This window comes from Phodopus roborovskii, unplaced genomic scaffold (assembly GCF_943737965.1).
Source record: "Phodopus roborovskii unplaced genomic scaffold, PHOROB, whole genome shotgun sequence".
NCBI classification, from domain to species: domain Eukaryota; kingdom Metazoa; phylum Chordata; class Mammalia; order Rodentia; family Cricetidae; genus Phodopus; species Phodopus roborovskii.
Window position 1 is genome coordinate 1,418,934 of NW_026126461.1, and position 17,231 is coordinate 1,436,164.

Here is a 17,231-nt window from a genome sequence, read left to right on the forward strand (position 1 = left end):
AGGATTCAAGGCATGCACCACCACACTCAGCTTTCATCATATTAAAACAGAGCCTAATACTAGCAAAACAGAAGCAGATAGATCTCTGAATTTGAGGCCAGCCTGGTCTGTAGAGTGAGTTATAGGTCAGCCAGGGCTACATAAAGGACACTATTTCAAAAAAATAAAACAACAAAATGATGCCATTTTCTATACAGATAACCCAGAAACCTACTAATAATCTAGAAATCCCTCTTTATCTTGTTTTCCAACTGACAGGAACACATTCACTTTTTATTTCCCTTTTGCAGAGTATCTGATCAGAACATCATTCCCTCAGTAACTAGGTCTGTGTCAGTGCCAGATACTGGCTCTATCTGGGAGCTTCAGCCAGCAGCCTCACAGCCCGCAGGTAAAAATTTAGCTTTGCTTATAGTGTAACTTAATGGATTTAGAATGTAATAGTAATGTAGATATATTGATCCTTTGTAGGAAATGTTGAGTGTGTAAATTGAATTGTATGAGTCAAATTCTGTCTTTGTTTCTCTAACCAATGTAGGTTGTTTTGTTTAGTTTATTTTGTTTTGTGGTGCTTCAGTAGTCTCCAGACCTTTCTGTGTCAGGCAAAGGCTGTGCCACTTTTCCAAATCTCCAGCCTTGAAAAATATTTTGTTTTTGATGTCTTTGCTGGAGTGTGTATGGGAGTTTGTGTGTGGAAATAAAGTAATGATGTTCTCTCCTTAGCAGTTTAAGATGAACAATACTAACCTTACAGGTGCTGCTGAATTTTAGCATAAGAAATATCCACTTTAAATGAACACCTTCACTTTGATATTTTGTGTGTCAAATTAGAAAATTTGGGAGTTGGGATTTTTAAAATCTTGGAAATTGGTGGAGTAAGCTCATTTACTAACCAGTAGTCCTTATAGGAGAGAGAAGTTCGCTGTTAAATTCTTAACTTAAAAACTTTCACAGTTTTTTTTTTTTTTTTTTTTTTTGGAGTTGGTGAGCCATCAAATGATAGTTCTAGAATCGACCCTACAGAGTATGGCAGCCTCCTAGTGTCTTCCTTCTGAAACCTTCCCACAAAAGAGATTAAAACAGAACTTTCCGACTGTGTATACACTATTCTTTTAAAATTATTTATTTATCTGTTTTGTTTACATGTGTATGCTTGTGTGTTGTGTGTGTATGTGGGCAAAGGTGCCACAGTACACTCATGGAGGGGAGGACAACTTGTGCCAGTTGCTTTTCTACTACCTTGTGAACCCTAGGGGTCAAACTCTTGTTCGTCATCAGGCTTGATGGCAACAGTCATGTTGCCAGCCCACATTATTCTTTTTTAGTATTTATTTATACTTAGGATTTTAAGATAGTCTTCAGTGTTTTGTAGCTTCTAAGTATCTCAAACAGTTTACATGCAATCAAGTCTTTTTAAATACTCCATTGGTTTTATACACATAGTATTTAGTTTGCACAGATATATGGTAATAGGTATGCAGAAAAATAATGTGGGATTGTATGTTCAGTGGTAAAATACCTGTCTAGCATTTGCTACACTATTAAATCTCTAGTACCACAAAAAGGAAAATAAAGAATTAATTTCAGCAAACTTAACAATAAAATAATAGACGCAGAGCCTTTATCCTTTATTTTGCTGTGTTTAATTTTTGAAACATGGTTTCATGTGACCTTGATTTAGTATGTATCCACAGCTGGCCTTGATCTTAGAATCGTCATGAGAGCTGGTATTATAGAAATGTATCACCATGCTTGGCATGGAACACCTTACATTTACTTCTATATCTGGCCCTGTGCTTTGTTTGCCAGATGTAGAAGTAAATATGAGGGGTTCCAAGCCAAGATCAAACATAATTTCTAAGAGCTGCCCAGTCTCTCTCCAGAAAGATGTTACTTACATTATAACCACAAGATGAATAGCTGAGTAACATTTAATACATAGTGTATAGCCACCTGGTTCTCTACGTGGCATGCAATAAGAGATTTTATGACTACTACAAATCTCTCCTGTGGAATTTGGAATCACTGGAATTGGAATTACCGTGTTGTCAAATTCTTGCCATGTTCCTTTCAAATTTTTAAAATTAGTTCATCTGTAAAGATGGGGACATATCAGGCACCCGTATGGAACATTACAAGAATGAAGTTGATTCCTAGTAAATGTCTCATACTACCATACCTTCATAATGTATTGAAGAGTGTTGATGAAAACCTGCTGGCTTGGCTTCTTTTAAAGCAAAACAGCCAGGCACATTGGTGGCACTTAACTTTTAATCTCAGCATTTGGCAGGCTGAGGCAGGAAGAACTCACAATTCAAGGCTGGTTTTGGACTGTATAGCAAGATAATCCTGCACATTCCTCCCAAAGACAGAACAGTCATGATGGAGCACACTTGGGTTCAGGGAAGCATCTCTTTGTTAGGCCTGTACTTATGTGTGACTACACTACACTCTTGGACCTTTCTCAGTTTTGTCTTTGTCTTACAGTTTGGGAAGGTGGTAGTGTATGGGATCTTCCCCTGGACACCACAACACCAGGTCCTTCCTTGGAACAGCTTCAGCAGCTAGAGAAGGCCAAAGCTGCAAAGGTCTGGAACTTAATTCTTCACAACTTTTACAACCTTCCAGCTATAGGATACAATACTTCTCTCTCTCTCTCTCTCTCTCTCTCTCTCTCTCTCTCTCTCTCTCTCTCTCCCTACTTTCTTTATAGTTTACCTCTACTTAGCTGGGATAAGTACATTTGTATTCCTCTATTTGTGCCATCTTCCAGAAAAAGTAAAGATCTCAATTAAAATTGGTTAGAATTAATTTACTTAGTAATGATCATGGTCATATATATATGAACAATGAAAGTATTATTATATATATGTATATGTATGTATATATATATAATATAATACTTTCATTGTTCATGGTGTGATTATTTGTCATGAACACTGTTAGAAAGCATCTGCTACATTGTTAATTAGACTGTTGATCTGTGGCTTGCATTCCTACACTGGCTCTTTGTAGTCATTTCGAGCGTCATCAGGCATGAGACTGAAATGCTCAACATGACCATTAGATGCTAGATAAGCAAACAGTCTTGAAGTTTGTTTAGAATTTGTCAAAAGATTATGTATATACCAGAGCATGGTATGATTCTAATGATTTCTTGATTAGTGTACCCAACAAGAGTCACATTTACTGTAGCTAATATCCCAAGGGGTAATGGTCTCTTTATAGAACCCAGACTGTGGAAAGGTCCATGGTGAGAGCTGTCTCCATAAATGATTGAGAGAGTGTAGTTCTTTACAGTTCTCAAGTTTAGTATCTTCTGGTTCCTCAGTGCTTTTTTTTGCTGGGAACTTGTAGGTAAGAATAAATAAGGTCTTTAAAGTAGTTTACCAGTCCTCTATTGGGTAGGGAGATGGCAGACAAGTGGCAGTTACACTTACAAGAGTGGTCAGGAGTAGATGGGCTACTACCCAGCTTAGAGAGGTGGTGACACTTTTAATAGTCAGCAATTCCTAAATTACTCTGCACTTCAAATTTAGGAGGAGTTTGGTTTTGTTTGTGATATGATCTTGCTGTTGTAACCCTGACTGTCTTAGACATTACTCTAGTTGACCTCAAACTTTACTGCCTCTTCCCAAGTCATGCTTCAGCATAGTTTTTCAGATCCGAAAATTAAATTACTGTTAAAGGAAATAGTCATGGCTAGATGGACTTGAGAACATTCAAGAATCAGGAAATAGTTACAACATTTCATTTGACTTGGAGCCAGAGTACAGTCTGAGGAACTAGATGATCAGGGCCATCATGAGTGCCTTGATGAGTGCCTTGAACATTTCATGATAGAGTTATTTTCATGGCAAGAAATGTTGCCAGATAAGCCTGGCTTCCCCCAGCTCCAGCCTCCTTTACTGACTAGGCTTCCATCTGAGGAATGCAGATAGAGACAGACTTTGGGGTGGGATATAGGTGAGAAAAGAGAAGGCATGAAGTGTAGTTGACAGCGGGGAGATTAGTGAGCCCTGTGTTCATTCCTAGCATCCATGCTGGTCGTTGTTGAAACCTTGTAGTCACACTTGTTAGATCCCAGTCACAAGTGTTCTGTAGAGATTAGTAAAGAAATGCCATACATACACTTCAGGACACTTCTGATATTACTCTCATGTAGGCCACTTTGTATTGTCCCACATCTTAGAGATGTGAAGTAATGTCATGTTGAGGGAAGAGATGGCCAAAGCAGGAAGAACATGCATGTAGTTTAGAAGAGCTGAAAAGTGATTATTACTATTCCATGTTGGAGCTTAGAGTTCTTCTAGGGTTTTATCTACCCATTGTAGCAGAGCAGGCTACTGCTAAGTGAATGGCAGCGTCTGCACCTCTCACCTCTGAAATTACTGAATGCTTTGGTGTACCCCTATGCTTGCTGTCAAATCAATGGAAATTCTCCATCATCCAGCTAGAGCAGGAGAGAAGAGAGGCAGAAATGAGGGCAAAAAGGGAAGAGGAGGAGCGAAAGAGGCAAGAAGAACTCCGGAGACAACAGGAGGAACTCCTTCGGAGGCAGCAGGAGGAAGAAAGAAAAAGACGGGAAGAAGAGGAGCTGGCTAGAAGGAAGCAGGTATGTCTCTGGGAGCTCTGCACATAAGAGAAATTTAGGTCCTTGATGAGAGCCTTTGGTGATGTGCTCCCTTCCACATCAAGAGGAATGGGGAAGGCTATACTAGCAGGATTAGGAAACTCGCCCACCTTAAAAAGAACTTGTTTTTGTTTTTGTTTTTGTTTTTTGCTTTTTTTTTTTTTTTTTACCAGTGTTCCCAATATTCAGTCTTTTTTGACTGTTCATAATTTACTCATAACCTAGTTAGATTTCAGACATTCTGGCCTTATTGGTAAAAACATGAAGATATTTTGGTGGACAGCATTAATGTTTTGTTTTTTAAAATAAATGTGTTTTCAAAAAAAAAAAAAAGAAAACCAAAACCCTGTGATAACACACATAAAATTTTAAGTGTGCTGGCCATGGTATCTTACATGTTTTTACTGTTGTGATGTCTTACCACTATCCTGTTGCAGGATAGCCTCATCTTCCAAAATTGAACATGAAACAATGAATCTCATGTCTTTTCTCTTTGGTATCTACATTCTTCTTTCTGTCTCTATTATTTTGACTACTTTGGGTACCTCATGTAGTCATGTGGACTGACCTAAATAGTATGTGGTCAGAATTTTTTTCCTCAATATTAACTAAATGTCTGTTATATGTAGATAACACATTTTGATTTACCTTTACATGGATCTTTGGATAATATTGCTATAAACACGAGTGTATAGATAATTGAGCCATTACTTTCAACTCTGCATATATACCAGAAGTATATTTGTCACATCATACATGAATTCTGTTACAAAATTTTTCATGTGCCCACTTGCAATGCATAAGGTTTTGAGTATCTTTTTGCCTTTCCCAACACCTTTTATTTCTGTTCGTTTGTTATTTGCAGTGATATTTTTGGTAGATAATAAAGTATCTCATTAGGGTTTTGATTTACATTTCCCAAGTGATAGTGATATTGAATATCTTTCTGTATGTTCAGTCATTCAGATATATTTTGAAAAAATATTAAGACCCCAGCCCTCCAATCCATTTGCATAAACCTTTCAGCTCTCTGTTGGTGATTTCAAAAGCAGGGAGGAGAAAGCCTCTATGCATAGAACTATGTAGTTATCCCTAGATGTACCTTCAGGGGTTTGGTTGGGGGACCACAGGTGCTAGAGCCACTAATGCAGAGCTATGTGGGTACAAGATGGATTACCCCCTGAGTACCTCTTTTCTAGATTACTTATCTTCACAGTGTAACTGCCATGGGAGTTATGCTTTCCTATTAGGGAACAATGACCCAGTATAGATTTTGTTTCTCAGATATTGTCAATCTTTGATTAACTACTCGTAGATAACAACAACAACAAAAAACCCAATCATTTGATTATCTTAAGAAATGTCATCTGTATTTAGTGTTTTACAACCTAACTTTTAACATTAATAAATGATGTCATCATTCCATGCCAAATATTACTTATATTTATAAATCGACATCAAATTTACTATGAAATTTTGCTTTCCAAATTTATAATTTAGCTAGCCAACTCTAGCCAACTATTGTTGGATATGAGACTTACTCCCAGTGGTTCAGTTTCTTAGGTTGTCTGAAAGCCTTTGCAAAGCCTTTATTTTTAACCAGTAAGGCTTACTAGTTTTTCATGTTGTTCTTAACTTGCTTGGTCTGTTTTTCTGGTGGATTTTTTTTTTTTTTTTTTTTTTTTTTTTTATATATATAAACTCCAATGGAAGACTTCCCTCTGGTGACCCAAAATGTAGCCTTCAGTCACAAGTTTGTATTTACCTGTTCTAAGATGTTCTCTGTGAATAACAGAAGGATCCATGATGAGATAAAAGCAGATTTCATAGAATTACTCTATGTATCAGTGTAAGATAACAGAAAAAAGGGCTGGAAACATAACCCAACAGTTAAAGCAACCACATGATGGCTCATAACCATCTACAATTCAAGTTCTATGGCAGTGGTTCTTAAACCTTCCTTATGCTGTGACCCTTTAATGCAGTTCTTCATGTTGTGGTGATCCCCAACCATTTCATAACTATAATTTTGCTACTGTTATGAATCTTATTTTAGATATCTGATATGTGATCCCCCAAAGGGGTTGCAACCCATAGGTTGAGAACCAGGATTCCAAGGCATTCAATGCCATTTTTTCCCTCTGTAGTCATCAAGCACACTTTACACACACAGACATACATACATACACACATACATACATACATGCAGAGAAAATACCCATACACTTAAAAATAATAAGTCTTTTTAAAAAGGAGATTATGAATTTGAGAGGGAGTGATACATGGGGGGTGATGTAAATATAGTACACACATAATAAATTTTTTAAAGATTAAAAAAGAAACCAGGCAGTAGTAGCATATGCCTTTAATCCCAGCACACGAGAGGCAGAGGCAGACAGATCCCTGAGTTTGAAGACAGCCTACTTTACACAGAGAAACCCTATCTTGGGTGGGGTAAGGGTTGGGGTGGGTTAAAAAAGCAACACATTAAATTCTGCAGCACTTAGTGTTCCCTACATGATTCTGTACACTTATTGGTGAGATTTTTATCTTTCAGAAAATGCTCTGTGATGCCATGGCTTTTCTTCACTAGGTTTTGGTATCTATGTAGATTTGGCCTCTTTATTCTTTGTATTTTTACAAATACAACAATAAGAGCTAAAAAGTACCAACAGAGAAAGTAACACCTACATTCTAGTAGCCTGTTTACGATCAATAGTAAACTTGTGACTTGTATCCTAGCAAGGATAGACTTCTTACTGTTTTGTAGTGTACTAGTAGGGTTTTTGTTCATTTTACTTCTTTTGGAAACAGGGTCTCCCCACATTGATCAGGCTGCCCTTGGAACTATAGAGATCCTTCTGCCTCTGGGATTCAAGGCCTACACCACCGTGTTCAGCTTTGATCTTTGTGTCCTTCCTTCCTTCCCTCCCCCCACCCCCCATCCATCTATCTACTTATTTATTTGAATTCCCCACTCCCCCAAGACAGGGTTTCTTTATGTAGCCTTGGAACTCATAATGTAGACCAGGCTGGCCTCAAACTCAGAGATCTGCCTGTCTCTGCCTCCTGAGTGCTGGGATTACCACTGCCTGGCTTGTTTCTTTATCATACCTGCCTTTTCAACTTACATAGTACTGTACACTCCAGATCCTGTTTTGTACTTACAGAGACTTAGTAGCTCATCACCTATTCCTCTTTGAATATTGACAAGCCAGAGTTTCACACACACTCTGTGTACTCTGCTGTTCTCTTTAGGAGGAGGCTCTTCGGCGCCAGCGGGAGCAAGAGATTGCACTAAGGCGACAGCGAGAAGAGGAGGAAAGGCAGCAGCAAGAAGAAGCTCTTAGAAGATTGGAGGAAAGGAGGAGAGAGGAGGAAGAAAGGCGGAAGCAGGAAGAATTGCTACGCAAGCAGGTAGCCAGATATTATTAACTGTGCTGATTGGTTTTGAAGGAATGGGAAGCAGCTTCTCTGAAGATTCTCAGCTTGATGACAGTTAACAAGAGAAAGCTGAGTGCTCTGAGGCTTCTTACTTCAGTCTGTATTCTTTACCTCTTCAAATGAAAACTTGTTTTCTGAGGGGAAAAAAATCTTTCTCATTTTCTTCATCTCTATGGTAAAAGCACAAAAGATGTGGGAATTTTAAGATTCATTTCTTATTTTTGAGATGGGGTTTCACTATGTAGCATTCTGTGTCCTGGAACTCACTATGTAGATTAGACTACCTCTGATCTAACAGAGATCTGCCCACCTCTGCTTTCTAAGTGCTAAGATTAAAGGCATGCACCACCACTAAAACAAACAGACAAACAAACAAATAAATAAAATCTATATTAGCATGGATTTCTGAGCTTTCTCAATATTCCTTTTTTATTTTTTGGTAACATGCTTTAAAATGCTTATTTTAATTTTTGGTAGTGTTTAGGTTTTCCCCACTTATTTAAAGTTTTAGCTTTCTTAAATGTGTATGTAAACTTTATATTCTGAAAACATTTGTTAAATAAATGTTTTACATGTTTGTTCCCCTTAGACTGTGGCTTGCCTATTTCCTTTGTCCTTAGAGGTATCTTTTTAAAATTTTTAGAATTTTGTAATTTTTTGAGAATTTCATATATGAGTATACTCTATGTACATTATTTCCACCCCTACCAGTTTCCCCTCCAACTCCTTCCTTTTCCCTATACAGCCCTCTTGAATTCATGACCTCTTGTTCTACAGCTACATATATATGTGTACACACACAGACATAACCTCTTGAGGTTACCTGTGGTCCGTAGATAAATTTATTTAGGGTTGACCACCTAGAATTGGGCAATCTATGGTGGGGGAGAGATGTCCCTGGAGAAAACTGATTCTCCCTCCCTTGGTAGCCATTGACTGACTGCCTATAGCTCTTCATATAGAGATGAAACTGAAATTTTTCTTTATGTTGGTATGTTGATTGATGTGGTCAATCAACCATACTGTTGATGGGTACAGCATCTGTGCTATGTCTTCAAGACACTATCTCAAAGCAGCTGTCCTGATTCTTTGGCTCTTATGATCTTCCATGATGTTCCCTGAGCCTTAGTTGCAGAAGTTGTGTTGTAGATAACCCTCTTGGAGCTGGGCATCTCACAGTCAATAATTCTCTGCATTTTGAACAGCTGTGGATCTCTTTAGTAGTCTCCATCTGCTGCCAAAAAAAAAAAAAAAAAAAAAAAAAATTGCTTTGATAAAGGGTAAGACCTGTACTTACCTGTATATAAGGATACAGTTGGAAGTTATGATGATTTAGGGAAGTGGCAGGAGTGGGTTCTCTACTAGGGTCTGACCACTCTAGCCACAGCTTCTTCCCAAGGCTTACAGTAGCAGGCATGAGTTCTCCCATTGATCGGTCTTAAGTCCAGTTAGACGTCTGTGGGTCACTCCCAAGATGGGAGTTGCACCATTGGGAATATCTTTCCTAGCTTGCCGGTTCTGTTTACAGGTTTGGTTTGTTTTATTACGGTTTTACTGCTGGATAGGATTACTGATTACTTTTTTCACATGACAGTCTACATGTCACCTGATTCTTAGTCATCGGGTAGGGGGCGGTCAGATTGATCCCTGTGTGTCATGTCTTTAGCAATAGGGTCTCACTTTCAAGTTCTCAGAGGCAGCCAAGGATAACGGCAGTACTTTACATTGCTTTTAAGGGTTCTTTGCCTGGAATTTGGATTTTTGTTAGATTGTCTGTTTGGTAATTCCTCTGTCTGTCTGTCTGTCTGTCTGTCTGTCTGTCTGTCTGTCTGTCTGTCATCTAGCCAATTTATTGTTTCCTTGTGGCTTTTTCAAACATGTTCTTCCCTCTCCTGTATTACCCTCCCTCCCGCCTCTCTAGTTAAGTCCTTCTCTACTTTTTCTTCCTTCATAATATCTGTGTCCTACTTTCCCCATCTCTAGAGCTCATTCTCCCCCACTTCCCATATTGTCTTTTTCTACCTTCTGGCTCTATAGTATAAGCTTTTGGTGTACTTATGGTGTGAGTGCAAGCACCATGTGTACCACCAAACAAATATGGAGGTCAGAGGCCAACTTCCTTAGGAGTCGGTTCTCTCTTTCCATCATATATCAAGCTCAGGCTGCCAGCCTTGCATGGCTGGTGCTTTTTACCTGCCAAGCCATCTTGGCTTCCTGGAGTTAGATAGTTTTAAACTTTTCCTTATGTTCAGAGAACATAGTCCCTGGATGATTTTCTAATACCAGACATTATTTTCACCCTGTTGAGTGGGCATTACATCCATTTAGACAGCTGTTGGTTGCCACCACCGTGGGTGCCATTCCGTAAATGGCACCCTTTTGCATGTCTTGCTATACTGACAATTGTTGTGTAATGTGCCTTTGAGTATTGAACCTAGCTCAGTCTTGCTAAGTAGTACACCACTACTTTATTGTTGATGACCTTGATGATTTTAAGAAATACTTTCCAGTTTTATAAGCTATCCCTCTACTGAATTCACTTGAAACTTTCTTATGAACAAAGTGAGGTTTTAGATGTTGTGCAGAAAGATCATAGAGACAAAGTGTTGTGTTGTTTTCTTCAGTGCTGGGATTGAACCTAGGACCTTGAGAATACTAAGCAAATCCTCTACCACTGAGCTACAATCCCAGACCTAAAGGGGTTATTTTCATTACATTGTATCAAGGGTACTATATTAACATGGTTTATAATTGCTAAAACCTTGATTACTTGGCTTGAGCAGTGCTAGTTCTAAATTAAAACTCTTTTAGAAGCCAAAAGTGTTTTTTTGGGGGGGCAGCTTGTATATTAGTGCTTGCCGCTGGTTAACCCTGCCATTTCTAATGCAGTCTAATGCAGTGTAAGCTTTTTTTTTTCCCCTCCCCCTTTTCAGGGTTGGTTGGGGGGGGGGGTGAGGTTTTTGAGACGAGGTATCTAGCACCCTGCAAGTTCTGGAACTTGCAAGCTATTTGACTCCACCTTCCAAGTCCTGATATTACAGGTGTTTGCCACTATACCCAGCATATGTTCATAGAGAACTTTAGGAAATGGTTTGATCTTCAGCAGCTCACAGAATCTGGGTGATGAAGTAAAGGCCAGAGTTAGTATACTTTAAATCACAAACACAGAATGTGGCTCATACAATACCTGGCATACTGAGCTCACATGCTGAAGATTTCTGACTTTTTAAGTCCATGGGCATTTAGCACTCAGTGTTGCTCAGGATCCAGATCATTTGCATACTTGTCTGTATTCTTGGTGGGTTGATTTCTGGTTTTATATTCTTTACTTCAGGTTGTGACTTTTGGGTGTAACACTCTCGCACAGTTTCTGTCCACTAACGGACTGATTCTCTAGGAAGGTTGTCTTTCATAGAATTCTCCAAGCAGATGTCTCCTTAGCCTAAATCATGACTGTTTCTACTTACATTTGGAAGCTTTAAAGCAAAAAGTAGCATTTTTAAGTCTTTGAGGTGGCAGGCAGTTTTATTTGCAAGAAAGATGGCTGAAAGAAATGGTTGCTTGTTAGATTGAAATAGGTTTTATTTATAGCAGACTTAGGAACATGTCCTTCTTGCAGAGGGGTGACATGTTAGTGTGAATGAGGAGTTTTTGAAAAAAAGGATAGAGAAGAAACCCACTTCCCAGAGGCTCACAGCCAGCCTCAGCTTAGGACACTGTGCTATCTGTAGAAGGCAGAGCATTGCAGGCATAGCAAACCAACACTGCAAAGGTGAGGGCACATGAGCACTGAGGCACGTGAACCAGAGGACACAGTGTGCTGAAAGAAAAGGAATACGGGTAAGGGGGAAAGTGGTAGAAGCTAAAGAATTAGTTGTGGAGAGATGTTTTGAAAAGACCCTGGGTCATATGGGTCATACAGTGGGATTCAGTGATTTTGAGGAGCCACTTTGGTTCCAGGCCTGGCTGAGACACGTTTTAACTATTGTTCTTGCCAGGTCTCAGTGGCTTCTTTTGAAGCACCCTGGAAAGCTTGCTCAGCCTTTAGTACTGAATGACATTTCCAAGGGACATTGTTGTAGTAGGTGATAAGCTACTTTTGAGATCAGCACTTTAACCACAGACCTTTGTGACCCTGTAAAACCTACATCTCCCTGATGTCATCCTAAGCAGGGGTTTTGTTTTATCATTTCTATATATTATCATGATTGAAGCCTTTTAAAAGCAATATGGATTATCTCTTCTACAATTAATAAAACTTTTTTCCTCTTTAATATTTTCCTTCTGGAAAGGAAGAGGAGGCTGCCAAATGGGCCCGGGAAGAGGAGGAAGCACAGCGTCGACTGGAGGAGAACCGGCTGCGCATGGAAGAGGAGGCAGCCAGACTTCGGCACGAGGAAGAAGAAAGAAAACGGAAGGAGCTGGAGTTGCAGCGACAGAAGGACCTGATGCGCCAGAGGCAGCAGCAGCAAGAGGCCCTCCGAAGGCTGCAGCAGCAGCAGCAGCAGCAGCAGCTTGCACAGATGAAGGTATATCCTAGGCATGAAAGGCTCTACTTGTGTTGAGTATTTTGGTAGAGAGAGAGAGTGTGTGTGTGTGTTAATTGTTTAAATGAAAGGCACACACCTGATAAGGATGGGACACACAGTGACACAGGCACAAATGAGTAGTCTGTGAGGTCCTTTTGAGAAGGGTCCATGGCAGTTGAAGTGCCTCCTGTTTACCATTTCAGCACTGCTGACAGGAAATCAAAGAGAAAAGAGTGCTTGGCAACCTTGGGGGCAGCAGGCATGACAGCATCCTACAACCTGCTCAAACACGGATGCCTTTGAGGGCTTATTAACAATTGGCTTAAAGACAAGCCAAGGATGGTGGCACAAACACCATCCCAGAACTCAGGTGACAGAGACAGGCAGATCTTTTGAGTTAGAGGTCATCGTGGTTTACATAGCAAATTCAAGGCCAGCTAGGGCCTTGAACCACCCCCCCCCCCTTTTTAAATGTAGTGAGGTGGAAGATTTAAAATACTGTTTGAAGTTGAAAATTAATACTTAAGAGTCTGCTTAAAAAAAAAAAAAAAAAAAAAAAAAAAAAAAAAAAGAGGGTGAATGGTGGGAAGAAGGAACTGCCTTGATAAAGTTGGCAAGCCTGAATTTGCTGATTTCCGGGATCTGAAGGTCATAGGAGGAGCTGTGGTATAGCAGAGCACAGGATGAGAACTGCTCATGCAATCAATGGATGGAAAAGTTAAGAGTAGCTTGGTAGATAAGCTTTGCAAACTTCATGTTGAGCCTGAAATTAAATTTAGTCTCCCTTGTCTTCAAGGAATTCACAGGATAAAAATGTAAAGGGCAACTTGGAATCCAGTGTAGTGAGCAGAGAGGAGGTGGCATTCATAAGGCAGTAGTTCTTTCTGGATCTTATAAGACATGCAGATTATGAGTGGAGCCCAGCATGCTTGTGTTTAAATAAGCTCTTCAAAGGACTCTAATACTGGTAAAATGAGTCACCATCCCTCCAGGCTACTTCCTGAGATAAGTTAGCCTCCAAACCGTCCTTTTAGGGGTATAAAGAACTTTCAAGTTGAATGGTTTGTTTTGGGGATGAGGTTTATGAGAGTGGCATTCCAGTGGACAAGGCTTGAAGGTTAGTGACTTAGTGACACTCTAGAATCTCTAGGGAAGATCTTGGAAGCTGGAAGGATGGCTTGGTGGTTAAGAGTGCTTGCTAGCTTTTCCAGAAGATTCCCATTGACTACATTACATGGCTCCCAGACATGTATTAACTCCAGCTCCAGGGGATCCTATGCCTTTGTCTGGCCTTTACTAGTAACTGCACACAACCTACACATACACACATATACATAATTTAAAAATAAATCTTTAAGTAATTTTTTATTATGTACATTAGTGTTTTGCCTGCGTGTATTTCTGTGTGAAGGTGTTGGATCCCCTGGGAAAGACATTTATGAGCTGCCATGTGGATGATGGGAACTGAACCCAGATCCTCTGGAAGAACACCCAACCGCTGATCCTTCTCTTCAGTTTCCTAAAATAAATCTTTAAAAAGTAAATTTAAAATCTTGTCCAGAATATGAGGAATGAGATAAGTATGTACAGAGCCCCTAATGTCATGGTTGTGTACACTCTAGTAAAGGATTAGAACGTAAAGGTATACAGAACACAGAATAATACTATTGTGTTTGCAAGAGAGCTAAATGGAAGGTGAAGTTGAAGGAAACAAAACTGTAAGTTAGCAAACTAGCAGTCAGACAAGGAACAAAAGTCCTAGTTGAAGTTTGTTTAGTTTGGAAGGTTGGGAAGGAGAAGTTGGCAATACCATTAATTATTGAGTACTTCGTTTCTTAGGTACCATACCAAGAGTTTTCCATATGTCATACCCTTTTGTCTTCAGAGTATTTTGTTTTTCTCACAAAGCTAAGATATTGATAATCTATATTTTACTGAAGGGGAAAAAAAAAGTTGAGCCTGACTCTCTTGTTGAGTGAAGAGTTGGTAGCAGAGCCATGTAAAGATTGTCCAAAGACCTTTAACATTTAATTTAAAAAGAAGAGCAAAGAATTCTGTTTAGAAAACAGGGTTTTGAAAATTCCATTTTCTGGGCCACATGTTCATTTCTAGTATGCTCATTAAAGGATAGATAAAGTGGATTGTTGATTTGTTTGTTTGTTTTTCAAACCAGCTTAATTTTCAGGATTAGGGTGAGGGGTACACTGTGGCCTGGTTAGCAGCAGCTCTTCCTCAGGAGACTTGGGATGAAAACTGCCTGGTCCCTTCATTCCATGTCTACCTCACTCGGCTTAGAAATCCAGGGCTTTAATTCACTCACCAGGTCCTTGCATCATGTCCTTTGTAGCCTTTATGAATTAAAAATCTTGTTGTTTTGTTTTGTTTTTGGTTTTTCGAGACATGGTCTCTCTGTGTAGCCTTGACTGTCCTAGAACACTGTAGACTGTGCTGCCCTTAAACTTGCAGAGATCTGCCTGCCTCTACCTCCCAAGTGCTAGGATTAAAGGTGTGCTCCACCACTGTCCACCAGATTAAAAATCCTAAACTATATTTAGTCACTCTCTTTACTCCTTTTGAGTTTTGACTCCACATTGCTAGTTGTGTTCATGCCCATTGTCACAAGTTTCCACCCAACTGGGAGAGCAAGCACTAATACATTATTTTAGTTGTTTTAAAATAAACGTAGGTTGAGAGAAATGAGCAAAAGAAGCCAACTGAGAAAATGGTGTGGAAAAGAAATTTTTAAATGAATATTGTAAGGAGAGGGAAAAAATAGAGGCTCTGACCCTAAGTGTGGTTACTCTGTCCTTGTTTCTAGCTTCCCTCTTCCTCAACTTGGGGTCAGCAGTCCAATACAGCAACATGTCAGTCCCAGGCCACACTGTCATTGGCTGAAATTCAGAAGCTGGAAGAAGAACGAGAACGGCAGCTCCGAGAAGAGGTAAACAGTAAAAACAGCCCAGTTCAGTATTCAGGCAGCTAATGGCTCTTGATGGTGGTTGCTATCGGAATTGCTGTGTGCCTGAATTGACCTACTGTTACTAAACTGTAGTCTGTGATTTGGATCCTTTGATATAAATGAAGGGCTTAATAGGAATAACATTAAGATTGGGTGACATAATTGTTTCCTGGAACTTACGGTAGCTTCTTAGCTGTTATTTAATTTATAAGTAAAAATAGTCTTACACTTGTGTATGTATGGATAGTACAGATACACTTAGTTGGTTATTTAAACAAAGATGAGGTTGGGTGGGGAGTTGGCATAGGTGGTGGGAGATAGGTATCACCAAAATACATAATATGCATATATGACATTCTCAAAGAATAGTGAAAAATACTATTTTAAAAATACATAGGTTGTTGAGAATTATGAATAAGTTTTGCTCACCCTGCCTTAATTCCTTTTTCTGTTCTCATATTAAACTACTCTTGACAGAAACAATTTAAGGGAGAAAGGGAAGTCAAGGCAGCAAGAGCTTGAAGTAGCTGGTCACATTGCATTCACAGTCAAGGGACAGGGATGAGCACATGCTAAAGCTCAGTCCCTTCAGACCTGGTTAGGGAGTGGTGCTGCCCACAGTGAGCACAGCCTCCCATCTGAGCCAGTGTAATCAAGAGAATCTTTTAGAGCCCAGAGATTTATTGTCTCTTTGGTACTAGATCATATCAGGTTGACGATTAACACCAACCATCACACATCCATTTGTGAATTTGTTTGGAATACAGGGCACATTTTTCTATAAAGGATATTGGGTCTTTTAACTAGTCCAGAAAAACTTGTACTATGACAAAAATAGTATCTCACTTTTAACTTTATATCATGAAACTCATTATAAGATAGGAAGGGTACAGAATAGTGGGAAGAAGTTGGAGAGGATAAATTATAATAGAGAAAAGATGATTAATTCACCAGGCCTGCTGTTGTCTTAATTCATTCATTGATTCAATATATATTTACCCATTCATAGTCTGGGAGTACAGCCAAGTATAAAACTGATGAATGCTCTGCTATTGTGCACCTGCCCTTGAGCTAAAGAGAGATGGACCACAGAAATTAAGTAAACTGTATGGTGCTTTAGAGGGTAAGAAGTGAGAAAGAGAATTGCTAGCAGGAAGGAAAGGAGACAGACAGGGCATGGGAGTTGTGGATGGCTAAGGATGGAATGACATATTGTCCATGCTTAAAAAGTGTCCCCTGCAAAGGCCTTTCACAGATGAGATAGACAGGCTTTATGTAGCTCGCACTTGAGGCAGAGCAGTTAATTTGTTGGTGAATGCAAGCTATCATGTTTGGATCTGGATTGTGCCATTCACTAAACTAAGCAGGTGTAAGTACACTGAGAGAGAGGAATTATCAGTGTGTGTGTGTGTGTGTGTGTGTGTGTGTGTGTGTGTGTGTGTGTGTGTGTACTCTATCCATCTATAATTTTATGTACATACATACTTACATATGTATAATGTTTGGAATATACATATATTCTAAATAGTGATCATCATCCAGTAGGTTAAAGCATTTCTCTTTCTTAAAATTACTTTCTCACTTTAATGTAAAAACAAAAGAAAGGGTTAAACTTCTGGGATTACCTTTCTCCAGAAGATTATCAACAAATCATTATCTCAGCAGA

The 17,231-nt window shown here is 39.3% G+C and overlaps 1 protein-coding gene across 2 annotated transcripts in view; it reads left to right on the plus strand.

Annotated features, from left to right (window-relative positions):
• Gigyf2 (GRB10 interacting GYF protein 2) overlaps nt 1–17,231 on the plus strand; it is a 115,860-nt gene that overhangs the window by 86,931 nt on the left and 11,698 nt on the right. For both annotated transcript variants that reach the window (XM_051190725.1, XM_051190726.1), the window contains exons 17-22: nt 291–391; nt 2,488–2,588; nt 4,454–4,615; nt 7,892–8,050; nt 12,370–12,606; nt 15,425–15,547. In XM_051190725.1, the coding sequence (XP_051046682.1) occupies nt 291–391; nt 2,488–2,588; nt 4,454–4,615; nt 7,892–8,050; nt 12,370–12,606; nt 15,425–15,547 (883 nt within the window). The remainder of the gene's footprint in view (nt 1–290; nt 392–2,487; nt 2,589–4,453; nt 4,616–7,891; nt 8,051–12,369; nt 12,607–15,424; nt 15,548–17,231) is intronic.